The sequence below is a fragment of the Protopterus annectens genome, chromosome 14.part0 (genome assembly GCF_019279795.1).
Source record: "Protopterus annectens isolate FY-2018-M chromosome 14.part0, PAN1.0, whole genome shotgun sequence".
NCBI lineage: Eukaryota > Metazoa > Chordata > Ceratodontiformes > Protopteridae > Protopterus > Protopterus annectens.
Genome location: NC_056748.1, coordinates 482,411,896 through 482,427,557, shown reverse-complemented (window position 1 = coordinate 482,427,557; position 15,662 = coordinate 482,411,896). Strand labels below are relative to the sequence as shown.

The following is a 15,662-nucleotide window of genomic DNA, read 5'->3' as shown; positions in this document are numbered from 1 at the left end:
ACGACTGTCTGGTCCGAAGGCAGTGGAGCCGACGTTGATGACTTCTTCGATTTTTTTGAGTCCGAAGTCTTGAAGGACTTTGAAGACCAACTGGAACCATCCTGGTCACTCAAAGCTTCCTGCAAGGAAGGCTTCAATAAGCCTCTATCAATTAGTTTCCTCTTCTTTCCTGCAGGACACTAGAGGAGAAGGAATGACAAATGCTACAATTGTCTTGCAGATGCAGAGCTCCTAGACCATAAACACAGATTTTCTGGCCACACTTTGAACACTTTTTGAACCCAGATTTGGGATGTTTATCTTGATTAGCCGTAGTAGAAACAAAAGATATTTATTGTTAACCCGCAAAAAAAAAAAAAAAAATTAATTTTCTCAAAAATACAGGCAAGCCTTAACAAAAGCAGGCTAAACACACACACAAGGTGATATCACACAAGCAGACTATATAACAAACACACATAGCTGCTAAAAGAATAACCAATCTAATACAACCATTACTAAGCCTATATAGGCAAGATATACCACACACAATCTCAGAAATATACAACTAAGAAAAAAATGACAAATGTCACTAAATAACCTTATCTATACAACAAGGTTTACTGTACAAGCCTTAAATAAAACTTGATGGCTAGACAGACCACACCTAAAAGTACTACTACTAACTAGGCCTAAAAGAGGCAAACTAGAAATATACAAGAAATGGGAAGGGAAAACACACTCAGAGCTATAATAGCTTCATAAACAATGCTAACTACTATACTATCTATCAAAAAGCTTTTAGAAAAGATTTTTAATAAAAATTTTGCTCATCTGGCCCAAGCTAAGTCAGAACCTCTGATCTGTTGCAGCGGCAAACTAGATCTGGGGTAATTCACAGCTGCATCACAGGATAGGGACTTGGCCTCGAGCTATTTGAAGACCTTGAGCTTTGTAAGGCCATATCGGAGCCAAGGGATCGGCTTTTAACCCATCAGTAAAGAATGAACGGCGAGATTGAACAACTTCACATTTGTAGTTTATTGGCAGTTTTTCCATCTCTAATTTTTCTGGTGTAGAACCCCACATTTGCACTCGTTTCCCGTCTTTCCTGTAACTAGTCTAGCCCAGATACAGATCTGCTGCATCCAGGACTGTCTGTAAGCTTCTGAGCCCCCCCCCCCCAACTCTTTCTGTCTAGCTTACATCAGTGGGAGTAGTAAGCACCAGGTAGTAGCCTACAAACCGCAAGGGGAGTGGTTTCTGGTCCAGAAATTGTAGTTTATTGGTCACTGGGCAGTTTTTTTCCATATCTTTTGGTTTAAAAAGCTGCATTTGCGCTTGTTTCCCACCTTTCCTGTAACTAGTCCAGTCCAGATACAGATTTGCTGTATCCAGGACTGTTTGTAAGCTTTTGAGCACCCCAAGACTTTCTGTGTCAGAGGGAAGACTTCTAGCTTCTCAGTGGGAGTGGTATGCACTAGGTAGCCCACCTACCACAACAGTGGTGGTTTCTGGCAGAGAAATTTTAGTTTATTGGCTGTTTGGGCAGTTTTTCCATCTCTTTCGATTTCCTGATCCAAAAGCCCGAGTATGCACTTATCCCGCCTTTCCTGTAACTAGTCTAGCCCAGATACAGATTTGCTGTATCCAGGACTGTATGTAAGCTTCTGAGCCCCCCCAAGCTTGTCTGTGTTGGATGGAAGCCTTCTAGCTTATCAGTTGGAGTGGTAAGCACTAGGTAGCTTATATTCCACAAGAGGAGTGGTTACTGGCCCAGAAAGTGAAGTTTATTGGCCATTTGGGCAGTTTTTTCCATCTCTTTCAACTTCTGGTTTAAAAGCCCGCATTTGCGCTTGTTTCCAACCTTTCCTTAAACTAGTCTAGGTCAGATACAGAATTGCTGTATCTAGAACTGTTTGTAGCTTCTGAGCAGTGCAAAAGTCTGCACTTCAATTTTTCCCTTAGACTTGCTAGTTCTCTCCTCTCCTGCACTTTTACTAGCGTATCAGTCTAGCACTTTACCAGACTTCTTGTAGCAATTATTTTAACACACAAAAGTGCTACCAGCACTAAACATTATACAAGGAAAGAGCTCCAGTACTTACCAATACTCACCCATCAAGGCATGTCTAAAGGTCAGTTCCCTGTGCTTTCCCATATTAACTTGGTGAACGTGGGCATCCAGAGACAATTTAGCAACTGCCTCATGTTCACCGACAACCCTCTCCTCTTACCTCCCAACACTCAGACTTGTGAGAAATGCACTTATATGTCCAAATTGGAAGCAACGCACTCTCCAGCCAAGACCAGAATTTCTGGTCAAGAGGAGAAAGTCAACACTTGCACCACAACATGGAACACACAGCCCTCCAGAATACACACCAGCACTGCCTTCACATAAAAACACAAACCACACACTCACCTTTGTGGAGGATCTCAATAAAAATCTACCCAAACAGCAGACACCTCCAAGGCAGAAATGCACTTGACCACCACAGCACAACACTAACCATGAGACACAACTCTCCTAAACAGTGTGCCACTCAACCAAAGCCCCTAAGGCAGAACAGCATGCCCAACACACTAGTCATAGGTGACTCAATAGTGAGGCACAGTGATGTCCCACTCACTAGGTTGAATAAGGAAAAAATAACAGTTAGCTGCCTGTCAAGTGCCAGGATCCGCCACATAACGCATGCACTCAGGTCCCTCAACCTCAACAACAGGTACAAATATGACTCTGTCATTGTACATGTGGGTGTGAATGACCTGAGATGTACCTCCCTGGACTACATGAAGAGAGACATGGAGGAGCTCTCGGATTATGTAGCCCAGGCGGGTATGATCTTAACCTTGAGCAGCATCCTACCATCACCCAAAATGATACCACGGTACAAGCAGAAAATGATAGATTTCAACAACTGGCTAAGTTTCTGGTGTCATTCTAAGGGGATCCAGTATCTGTCTGCCTGGGATGACATGATTAACAGACCTCGATGCTTTGCCAGAGATGGCCTGCATCTGTCACCCCTGGGCTTCCGATAATGGCCAAGGCTCTTGCCACCCCTATAGTGCCTTTTTTAGGCGGTGTTCCAAAGACCAAATTTCCACTGTAACAGCTACAAACAAATGCAATCTGAGGGTCATGCTGCTCAATGCTAGAAGTCTAAATCTGAAAATGCACTTGCTCAATGTACTCTTTAAAATGGAGAACCATCAGCATTTTTGCTGTAACAGAGAACTGGTTCAAGGCAGCAGAAAGCACACCTGCACTACCAGGCTATAAATCATTCCACACCTTTCGGCCCCAGAACTTGGACCAAAGCTACAAAGGCGGTGGTGTTTCCATATTCATAAAAAATGCGTACACCTCTAGACTGGTAGCCCAACATAATGCACCGGAGATACCTTCAGGTGCAGCAAACTTTGGGTTCTTAAAACAAGAGGTAGCTAACCTCATGGCACCCATGCAAATGGAGAACAGTTGCATGTCACCAAATCATACATCAGTGCGCTGTACAAACATGTACACAAATGCATGGATCTCACCATATCCAATAGAACCACGACACTCTCCTCCAAACAAAGGAAGCCAATCTGATAGTCCCCTGCCATAAACCAACTTTACAACAGGAGGAGGAAACTGATGTGGAATAAGGTGAAGTCCCAACACTGGAAAAACTCCCTTATCAGCCTCAACAAAAAGTTGAAATCCCTCATCAAATCCTCTAAAGCTAGCTATGAAAACAGAACTGCAGCAGATAGTACAGACAACCACAAGGCCTTCTATAGTTATGTAAAGAATCTCCATGGCAATACCGAGATTTGTTCTGAACTACTGCACAATGGTACCTCCTATACCAAGCCAACAGATATTGACAATATACTGGCAGACAGATTTAGTGCCAACTTTACCCCCCCCCCCAAAAGGAGCAATCACAACACCAGTAGATTGCCAGGCAACCACAGTATTACTGCTGCACAGGTTAAAACATCACTGTTCAAGGCCAAGAATGCAGCTTCCATGGGACCTGACAATATCCCTGGCTATGTTCTACATGAACTAGAGAGTGAACTGGCACCTCACCTGTGCCCTGTTCAATCACAGCCTCTCATCAAGCTTTGTCCCTACTGAACGGCGCACTGCTACAGTCATCCCTCTCCACAAAGGAGGAGCAACTACAGACCCTGGGAACTATCGCCCCATTAGCCTGACAAGTCTGATATGCAAAGCTATGGAACGCATCATGGACCTAATAAACAAGGATACAGGGGGGAATCTCCAAACTCTGGATCCACAAAGATTGGTTTTGTGAAGGGTAGATCATGCCTGCTCGACTTCTTTGAGTCAGTCACCAGAGCTGTGGATGAAGGCAAGGTGGTTTATACAGCCTATCTTGATCTGTCCAAGGCGTTTGATACCATTCCCCATTCAAGAATCATAGAAAAACTCACTAAGCTAGGCATCAACCCCTATATCACTAGGTGGGTTGCAAACTGGCTCACAGATGGAACCCAGACTCCAAGTCAGACTACCCACCAAGCATGAGTGGAGTCCCACAGGGTTCGGTCCTGGGTCCTCTCCTGTTTGGTATCTACTTCTCTGCAGTCCAGGCCAACACAAAGGATCTCTGGCTGACAAAGTTCGCAGCTATTATTAACTTCCCAAGTGATGCTGACATCCTAGAAAAAGGCCTCAATGAGACCAACGACTGATGTCAGAACCATGGCCTTAAGCTCAATCCCAAAAAATGGGTCATCATCCCCTTTGGGAAAAACCCGGTTCCCATGAATTACCACATCGATGGTAGTCCACTGAACACAGAAGGTGTTATAAGAGATCTGGAAACACAGGTTTACAGCAGCCTCTCTTTTGACCACCACACTACCAGTGTGGTCAGAAAGTCCCTCTATGTGGCACATCTCATTACTAAGGGTTTTGCATCCAGGAAGAAAGGTCATTGTCTCCCTCTACTCTTCCCTCATTAGGCCAATCATCGGGAACAATGCCCCATTTGGCATGTACCTCACTAGACACTTGCAACAACTGGAGAGGCTGCAAAAGTACCTCACACAGAGAATCCTAGGCCTTAAACAATTGTCCTATATGGACAGACTCCTAAAACTCCAACTATTCTCTCTCATATCGCCTACTTAGAGGCAATCTCTGCTTGACATATAAAGCCATGTCTGATTCAGCTCTGTTAAAAATGCTACATCTAAAGAAATCCCAATCCCTTTGCACCACACGCTCCAGTGACCTCAACATCATTACCACAATCAACAGAACATGCTGGAGGGACAGGTTCATAACCCAGAGACTGCCCTCGCTATAGAATAGACTTCCCATACATGTCAAACAGAGCACCTCACTTGCCCTCTTAAAGAGGAACCTTGATGAGTGGATAGGAAATAGAAAATTCACCCCAGAGATCACTCCAGTGGCTCTACTTGACAGAGGCACTGGGAACTAAGGTGAGGTGGCACGATGTCAGGGTAATCCTATGGGCTAGGTTTGTAAAGGCTCCAGGGCCATTAGCCAAGTACACACCTATGAACCTATAATAATGTAGGAATAAAAGACCAAAAGTGGATTATTTTTAGGTTTCACTCTAATTGACTTAAAAAGATAACGGAAAAAATACTGTTTTTCAACAAAATTTTCTGAACAATAAAAATAAAAAGCAATGCCTGGTATCACTGAATGACTTGCAATCATCAGTATTTTACCAGAAAATCAACAATTTGTCAAAAAATCAAGGACATGCTGCAAAATCACAGACAGCCAAAATGAGCAATAAACACTGAACTGTACTGACAGCGTTCTAGATATTGTCAGACAGATGTACAGTATTAACACTTAAGCTGAACAAACATGCAACTAAAGTATTTTCTGGCATAATGAACAGGCAAGAAAGAATAAATATGGTTAGGTATTAAAAAGGACAAAGCTGAGAACAAAAAGTAGCAGAGAAAGATTTCATATTTATTACCAGAAACTTTAACGAAAGAAATTAAAAAGCCATGGTCAACTTTCAATTAGTCCCATCAGAACCTGTGTAAAGAGTTGTTGGAGAAAAACTGTGGAATGGCAAAAAAATATATGTGAGTATGACGTAATTGTTGTAAATTCCTAGAATACATATAATATTTCATATACACACACTACTACCTGCATAAATGGTCCACATGTTGCAACCACCTGCTAAGAATGTGAAGAGGGTAAAGACAGGATACAGCTGGCATTTGGACAGAGCTAAATATTCCTCTGCCTGCACTACTGTCATTCTTTACTCCGTGCTATCCTGATAAGAACATGATTCCTTTAATATGGGTTTTATGAAGCATTGTTGCTAGTAAGCAGCCAATATCAAAATTTTCAGAAAATATTGATATACCATGCAAAAAACTATAAATTTCTGGCTAAACAGCTTTAAAAATCAGAATACTATTTTCTCTTTTAAAACAAAATCAGGCACAAAGTCTAGACACAGTGTTTAAATGTCTTTAGTCATGATTTGATTCTAATCCATACCTTTGAATTCGTATACAAGACGGGTCAGAGCTAGCACGGTACAACTGATCATGGTTACTGATCCCACCAGGCCTGCATACACAAGTGCCAAGTACTGCTGAATGGCTTCTAGAGAAAAAAAAAACTGTATTAGCATTTGAAGTACATCAGACCCTTTCTTTTCAATTTTATTACCATTATTAATGGATGACAAATGCTAAACATTTCAACTTACGAAGCAGCTGTCTGGTACAAAAAGCAGAGCTGTAAAAACATTTCATCTTTAGAGAGAAATTACTGTACCAATAAAGTATAAGATTTCAGTTTAATTCCCCAAAGAAGCTGAGTTGGTCTAGCATCTGCTTGTTATTTCTACAGCTATGCACTTTCCATGCAAAGACCACTGCTGGCCTTGCATTAATGCACACTGATGACATATGGTGGGAGAATCAAATACACAAGAAGGAATAATATGTGCCTGATTCAGTTCTGACACACACAAGAAAAAAAAACTGTGCAAGGAGTGTTTGGGTAGATAAATTCTATACCTACAAATATATATGCGCATGCTTGTGGTGGCACACATGTATATGCCTGCATACACACACAAGGGTATGGCTTAGGGTTGACAAAGTAATGAAGTTCAACCAACTACAGCCTACTTAAAATCTTAATTATCAAAATGCATTAAATTGTAACTACAGCTATTGCAAATGTAAGTTCTGCATTATACAATAAAGCAGTCTGCAAGCCTACAAAACTATGACTACTTCACAGTCCAATAAAGCCAGCCTAGTAAAGTCCTTAAACTATTTCAAGCTCTCACTCTTGCCCTAGTAAGAAAAAAAAAATCAATTAATCTGAGCTGCCCAAGATCAAATTGTAATCTCAAATAGCTAAAAACCATTACAAACAGGAAAAGCATTTTAGATGGGAAGTTTGCCCCACCTTATCTTTTATATACTAACATAACCATGACTAAAAATGTGTGTGTGTGTGGGGGGGCTATAGTCAGCTGCAACATTCACTGTTAGTGTGACCTGATGAAGCAAACAGAAACCTTGTTAATGAAACGTGTGGATCCCATACACATATGTATATACATACACAAACAAATGTACATGCACATTTTTTTATTCTATTTATATTTGTTTGCACTGGACTATTTGCAGGCTAAGTATGGGTGAATAGGATCACACAGGAAATCATTTACAGATAGATATGTTAAAAAAGAAGTTATGTACTTACCATAACATTCCATCTGAGTAGTTGGACTTCATTTGTCATCAACCTGTGGGATATCCGATCTGGACCTGATCCAAGACAGCAGATTCACCAACATCTGATCTGAGCTCCAAGCTCCTCCCCTTATCCATAATACCCCTCCATCTCCTTCCTTCCCTCAGATCGAATTTGCTATAACACACACAAAAACCCGATCAGATAAACCTCACCAACAATGAAGAACAGGAGAGCCGCACAGGCACTCTCTCCTGCTGACCAATGTAAAAAATAAACATGATGAGAAGGTCAGGGGGAAGGAGGAAGAGACGGCTGCTGACAAATGAAGTCCAACTACTCAGATGGAATGTTATGGTACGTACATAACTTCTTTATCTAAAGCAGTCGACTTCATTTGATAATCAACTTGTGGGATACAGTCTCCAAATACAAAATTCTTGAGTGGCCCTCATGGAAGGATATTTCAGAGCACTGCGGAGCCAAAGGATGCCCTCCCCCTAGATATGTCCAATTTATAACGAGAAAATGAAGGTGACAGATGAGGACCATACCTCTCAACCTGGAAACATCAGAAATCTGGACAAGGCCCATGAAAAATAGGTACAAATCTGTACGCTGATTAACATAAAATTTGCATACATTATTACACAACCCCGCCCACTCCAGCAGAATTATGGGATACCAAGTTTCAAACGCAAACTGAAGAACAGAACCAAAATATAACACCAGAGTCCCTCTGCGGCCATTCCAGTGCCCCATTACCTGGCTTTGCATCAAATGTCAGTAATGGGTAAACTGGAATTAAAATCAACAGAAGTCAGAATGCACAGATACAGCTCCACAGAATTAAGTTAGTTATTGACTGCAGATATTATGGCTTTGCCTCTCAATCTGTTGCAGCAAGAAATCTAGACAAATCCACAAATACAGGGGTCTAAGCAAAGGCTCAGAAATACAGTGACACTTAAATACTGTTCTTTCAAACAGACTGTGCTGTGGACAGAACAACAAATTTTCCATAGCATACCATGACTTTTCTGAAGGATGAAGTCTGAAAATCAAATGCAACGTCTGCTGCCTGCCATTATTTTCTGACTGCAGTTCATTCCTCAAAGATCTGCCACTGATTTTCCTGAAAACTACAATTTTATGAGAAACTGACTCATAGCAAAAAGTCAAAAGCTTAATTTCTTTCTGTAGTTTCAAATATGCACAAGCACCAAAATTAAACACTTCCCCCAGACCCCCATTAATCCCTTCAGCAGTATGTTTGCAAGTATGCACAAGCACCAAAATGAAACATTTCCCCCAGGGATCCATCCACTCAGTAGTTTCAAGTATGCACAAGCACCAAAATGAAACATTTACCCAGGGATCCATCCACTCAGTAGTTTCAAGTATGCACAAGCACCAAAATGAAACCTTTCCCCCAGGGATCCAACCACTCAGTAGTTTCAAGTATGCACAAACACCAAAATGAAACATTTCCCCCATGGATCTGGAGGTGAAAATGAAAATGGAACAGAAAATGGCAGAGATGGAGGTTTTACAATCTTGCCCTGATTATTGGTAAGCAGTCCTAATAAAAGAGAATTTGCTGTCAACTGCAGGGCAAATTCACAGCTCAAAAGGTTTTTACACAGTATTGATGCAGAACTACTGGCAAACACAATGAATATATGAAAACCAGTCGATTATGACCGATTAGCTTCCTCTCACTGAGCTGGGGCCCTGACAATTCTAATTTTACACTTAGCAAAGCGACCAGTATGCGAACATTCTATTTCCATTAATTCTGCTGTTACCCACTATGCACCACATCTTTTTCATAACCTAGGGGAGCAAAAAAGGGATTTAAGGACCAATTTTTTTTTCCTTAGGGGAAAGCCTTTTTCACTTCATTTGTTTCATGAATATTTAAAATTACTTATAATGTAGTACAATGCTCAAAACCACAGGATATGAGAACTGTACCAAGTCTGCAGCATTCATCATGGTTAGTATATTAATAGACACAAGGAGGTACAGAAAATATGCAACTCTGGTACACATTCCAAAGAGGTTCTTTCAAATAAAATTACCAATCTAGGGAAGAGGAAACTCAGCACGACTGTCCTATGTATGAAACATCACTTTCAGCACAGAAAATACCAGACAAACCTTTTTTTTTTGTGGCAGAGCGCCTCTCATCTCTTTAAGAAAACCTTTGTTTTTATTTTTTGTGGCAGAGCTCAGAATATAATTACAATCAGTTCATAAAGATGGTCTCAAAATTAGACAAAACACACACACATGCACTTAAAATAACCCGATCGTACAGACATGTAAATAACCCGATCATACACAGTCACACACTTAAAATAACCAGATCGTGCAGTCACACACTTAAAATTAACCAATCGTACACACAATTAAAATAACCTGATCATACACACACACTTCTGAAATGGCCAGCCCAGCACACAAGTTCAACAGATAAAATAAACTGCATTCAGCTCATATCAGCTGAAATGCCCCACAGAGATTAACATGCACTCGTACCATAACTGAAATGGCCCCCCATGTCCAACAGTAGCAAGTAAACTGTTGTGAAACGGCTCAGAGTAGATTAACATGCTGCAGCAGATAAAACGTGTATGCATAACATAACAGAAACGGCCAAAGTCTAACAGTACGGTAGCAAATAAACTGACTGAAGCACTGAACTAAAACTGCATTCAGCTCAAGTCAACTGAAACAGCCCACAGAGATTAATGCAGTTACAATAGCATACAAAACTTATACACACAACATAACTGAAATGGGCCAAGTCCAACAGTAGCAAGTAAACGGGTGCAGCAGTAAGTTGCCTGTGATTCACCTGCAGTGATCTTTAAAGAAGGTGAAACAAGTGCTTGAAATCGACCAGTTTGATCACTGTGCATAACATATATTAGTCGGCTCAGCTGCTCTGAAGCTGTCAAGAAGGAAAAATGGCTGGTAACCTTACCGTGAGTAGTGCTCCATTCCCCGGCCCGGCTGCCATTCTGTTCCTTTCCTCATGTTGTTGGGCTCGGTGCTGCCATTAATCCCTTCCTCATGTCATGTTGCTGCTGTCCGGTCCGTCACCGTGGGCTCACTGCTGCCATTAATACTGGTGGACTCAGGACTCCTGTTCCCCACGCTGCTGCAGTAATTCCTTCCCGCCGTCGCTGCTGCAGTAATTCCTTCCCGCCGTTAAATTAACTGCCGGAAATGATGATGTGAACAACCAGCCAGCCGGAACTGATGATGCGAGCTCCTTGAGCTCAATTCCGACTGGCTGGTAGCCTGACGGTGCTGACGTCATTGCGCACGTGATGACGTCAGCTCCGACAGCGCGAAAATTTTGAAAAAGCTAAGAAAAATCGGAAATGAAGGAGTGCCACTCGGGAATCATGGCACCCCTTCATTTGGACCCCAAAACTCGGTAAAAACCGAGTAATTCGGAACGGTTGGGAGGTCTGATGAGGACCAAGTAGCCGCCGAACAATCATCCAAAGACACCCTAGACCAAAAGACTGCTGATGTAGCCATGGACCTGGTAGAATGGGCATTTATCCTACTTAGAAGAGGCATGCCTTTATCTTTGTAAACCTGAAAGATGCAAAGGGAAATCCATCTGGCAATGGTTACCTCAGAATCCAGTTTTCCCAGAAAACGTGTAGAAGCCACAAACGATTGCTCAGACTTGCGAAAGGCCTTAGTCCTGTGTAAGTAGAAATGTAGCTGTTTGTGTATGTCTAACAAGTGCAATTTATATTCACCCCTGTTCTGAAAATTTGGAAAGAAAACGGATAAATTGATTGATAGTTGTTTCAGAGGCCATTTTAGGAAGAAAAGAGGGATTAGTACGAAGTGAAACACTGTCTTTATGGAAAATCATATATGCAGGTTTGACAGAATGCCTGGAGATCTGACATTCTCCTAGGTGAGGTGTTGGCCACTAGAAAAGCTGTCTTCCAAGACAAAAATTTCAAATCCACAGAAGCAGCAGGCTCAAAATGTGGAATAACCAAAGCTTGTAAAACTAGGGTAAGATCCCAAGGAGGAGTAGGATCTTTAGCCGGGGGTCTTAAAAGAAAGATATCTATAATAAAGGTTTTGCAAAGTCTGGAGGAAGCTAAAGAAGCCATGTTCTCAACTACATGGAAATTGGAAATGGCAGCCAGTTGAACTTTTACTGTAGATGAGCTGGCAGCCTGCTGGAAAATGTACGCCAAGAACAAGGGCCAATGGAAAAAAAGTTGTGAAAGGGTCCAAATTCCTTTGAGAAGCCCAAATAGAGAAACGCTTCCATTTGCTACAGTATAGTTTTCTGGTAGCCGATTTATGAGCTGCCACCAGAATAGTCTTGACTGGAGAAGACAGACCTGGAATCTTAGCAATCAAGGGAACTGAAGAAGCCAAGCAGTGAGCTTCAGACTGCCCAGGTCTGTATGAGGGACCCTCGAGGGGTGAGAAATGAGATCTGGTATCGGATCCAAGATCCATGGAAGAACTATCAGATGAGACCAAAGGAAGGGAAACCAGACTTGGCAAGGCCAAAATGGGGCAATGAGGATAACTTTGCTCCACAACCTGCAAGCCTTCTGGAGAAATTTTGTTATGAGAGGTAATGTGGGGTAAGCATAAAGACCGGGAGGCCAAGCATGGATCAAAGCGTCCCTGGGGGGTTCCCCCTGTGGGGGGTTAAGGGTGAAGAACTCGCTGCAATTTGCATTGGAAGGAGAAGCGAAGAGATCGAAGCAAGGCCGACCTCACTCAAGGAAGATCTGTCCACTACAGAAGGATTCAGAGACCACTCGTAAGGCATCAGGATAGTTCTGCTGCATTTGTCCGCCAGTATGTTGGATTGACCCCAAATGTGCGTTGCTACCAGGAAATGGTTGGTGGAGATTGCCCATTCCCACACTCTCATAGCCTTGTGACAAAGGGGTAAGATCTGGTTCCTCCCTGCTTGTTGATATATCAGATCACTGACATGTCTGTTTGAATTGCAATAGTCCACAGAGGAAGAAAGGCATGAAGGGCTTGCAATGCTAACAAGACCTGCCCTCATCTCGAGAACGTTGATATGAAACTTGGTCTCAATCAGGGACCACGTGCCTTGGACTGTCCTGCCCGAGTAATGGCCCCCCACCCTAGTTGGGAGGCATCTGTGGTCACCATGGCTTGAGGAGGGGCTGCAATAAAAGTTCGTCCCTCGATTAGATCCGAGGAGTGTATCCATCAGAAGAGGGACTTCCTGGAAGCATTGCTTATATGAATAGGATACATCAACGATAGATCTAGTAGTGACCATTGAACCACTAGTGTCCACTGTAATACCCACATGTGAAGACGAGCACAGGGGAGAAGAGTAATGGTGGCTGCCATAATACTGCCATGGCTAAAGGAGGACGAGACTGAAGGATCATGGACACATAAAGTCATAAGTTCTGAACTCTCTCTGGAGTTGGAAAGACCTTGGTTTGCACCATATCTATCCTCACTCCAATGTAGTCTAAGACCTGAACAGGGTCTAGAAAAGACTTGGATATGTTGATTGTAATTCCCAGCAAGCATGACAGTTTCAGGAAATAGTCTCTGGCCTGACAAAGTAGATGCCTGGTGGGAGCGGCAAGGAGCCAATCGTCCAGGTACGGGTAGACCTGTATCCCCTGAAGCCTCAGGTGAGCCACTACTACTGCCATGACCTTGATGAACACCCTGGGGGCTGTGGTGAGACCGAAGGGTAGGGCTTGGAATTAAATGTGATTGGCCTCAAGCTGAAAGCAGAGGAACCTCCTGGAACATCTGTGCATCTTTATATGGTAGTACGCATCCTGGAAATCTATTGAGCACATCCAGTTGTTCCTCCTGCAGTTAAGGCAGGATGGACTGTAGAGTGACCATTTGGAACTCCTCTTTGGCAACTGACAGGTTTAGGGTGGAAAGGTCAAGAATAGGCCTTAGGTCCTCGTCTTTTTTGGCACTGATCCCGACTGATCTCAGAGGACGGGCTGGACAACTCATTTCCTTAGCAGCGTTTTTATTTCGAGTGCTGCTACTTCCCTTTCCGTGGGTGGAACATCCAGGAGGTGTTTTGGTGGAATGGGAGGAGCCCCAAAGGGGATGGTGTGACCTCTGGATATTATTTGAAGCACCCAACAGCCTGTTGACAAGGACTCCCACACCATCAGGTGCATCGAAAGGCTACCCCCGACTGCCTCCAGGGCAGAGCAGTCAGGCAACCCCTCAGGGATGCTGCGCAGGCCTGTCTGAGAATGGTTCGAGACCCGAAATTTCTCGGACCCTCACTGCCACTGGGCTGGCATCTGTCTTGTCCCCCTCTGCCTCTAGGGGAAGATGAGTCCCCAGTGTCTTGGGAATACTGAGACTTCCGGAACCACATCTTCATTTGGCCCTGGTGATTCCTGGAAAAGGATCTTTGGGAGTTAGTGGAGTGGATCCTGATGGCAAGACAGTGTCCAACTGTCCTTTTCACTCTGGACCAACATCTCATGAACCGTCTTCCCAAACAAAAAAGAACAATCATAAGGGGCATTCGCAAAAGATGGCTTAAAGGGTTCCGTGAACTGACGTAACCTGAGCCAGGCGTGTCGCCTCATGGCAACGCCGGACCCAGTTGCCCTTGCTGCTCCTTCAGTGGCATGCAAAAGGAGGTGCATGGACATATTAGAAACCGCTTTGAGAGTGGTCATGCGCACCGAGAATATGCACTTAACCTCCGGTGACATGGACTCCGGGGGCAACTCTGTTAGCTCCTTGACCAGGTCACGCTGCAGTAGTGTTATGTGGGCCAAATAAGTCAGCGTCCTTATAGAAAAGGTGGCCGAAGCATATGTCCGCTTTCCAGACAATCCATCGTCCTAGACTCTCGGTCAGGGGATGGACTGTAGACCTTTCCTGGGCTAGCAGCCACTACCATTATGGTGTCCACTGGGAACTCCTTGTTCCAACTAGGTCTGTCTACAGAAGGGCTCAAAATTTTGTTGGGATGTTTGAAGATTGGCTCCATGGTGTCCGGTTCCTTCCATGCCTGGGTGGTAATGAAGTCCACCAAGTGATCTGCAGGGGTGGGGTACCCAGGAGGTAGAACAGCCTGTGCCAAAGGCCTCCAGAATCACTGACTTGTCCGAGTAAGGCTTGGGGGTGGACCAACCCCCCCCCCCCCCCCACTGGTGCAGGATTTCCATGTCTCCAAATGAGACATCGTCGGGGGGGGGGGATGATCTAGGGGGACCTTCCCGTTCCTTCAAATCGGTATCCTCAGTGAGGGACTCTGAGGAGGAGTCCAGGTGCCTCCTTTTGCACATTCGTTTGTGAGGAACCTCTTCAGTGGGACTCTCCGAAAAGGGCTCACAAACTACCTGTGGTTCCACGAAGGAAACAGTCTGGGACACACTGAGCACGAGTTGTCTCTGCATCGGCAAAATGGCTGAAAACGCAACCAGAGGCGAGGGAGTCTGGGCAGAATCCGAGATGGTCAGGGGCCTTGATCCACTGGACAGCACCCTTTCCACCACGTCGAAAGCTGAAGGAGAGTGAGCCTGAGCCTTCTGGGAAACTAATAAGAAAGCTGCTCTCCCGAGATCCACCATGGGGATGAGAGTCGAGCCTGCCACAGCCAAGATAATGAGGAGAGGGCCCTGACCCGACATCAGCACCAAAGGAGAAAGACACAAACCTTCGGATCAGACGCCCAGGCTTTGGCTCAGGGAGATGCTCTTGTCCGAACTACTTGGATCCAAAGAGCTCAAGGTAATGGCCGGCATCAAGGTACTTGGTACCATTGGTGCCGACCCCCTGATACTGGGAACTCTCGGATCCATAAACTCAGATACCGGGAGTTGGAAGGGCGAATGAGTTATTGGGGTAAAAAAAAGGGAAGCGAGCTCCC

General features: G+C 43.9%; 1 protein-coding gene across 1 annotated transcript in view; it reads right to left on the bottom strand.

The window, feature by feature from the left end:
* RRP12 (ribosomal RNA processing 12 homolog) overlaps positions 1-15,662 on the bottom strand; it is a 1,805,151-nt gene that overhangs the window by 389,296 nt on the left and 1,400,193 nt on the right. The window contains exon 28 of the mRNA XM_044056239.1: positions 6,518-6,622. Within this exon, the coding sequence (XP_043912174.1) occupies positions 6,518-6,622 (105 nt within the window). The remainder of the gene's footprint in view (positions 1-6,517; positions 6,623-15,662) is intronic.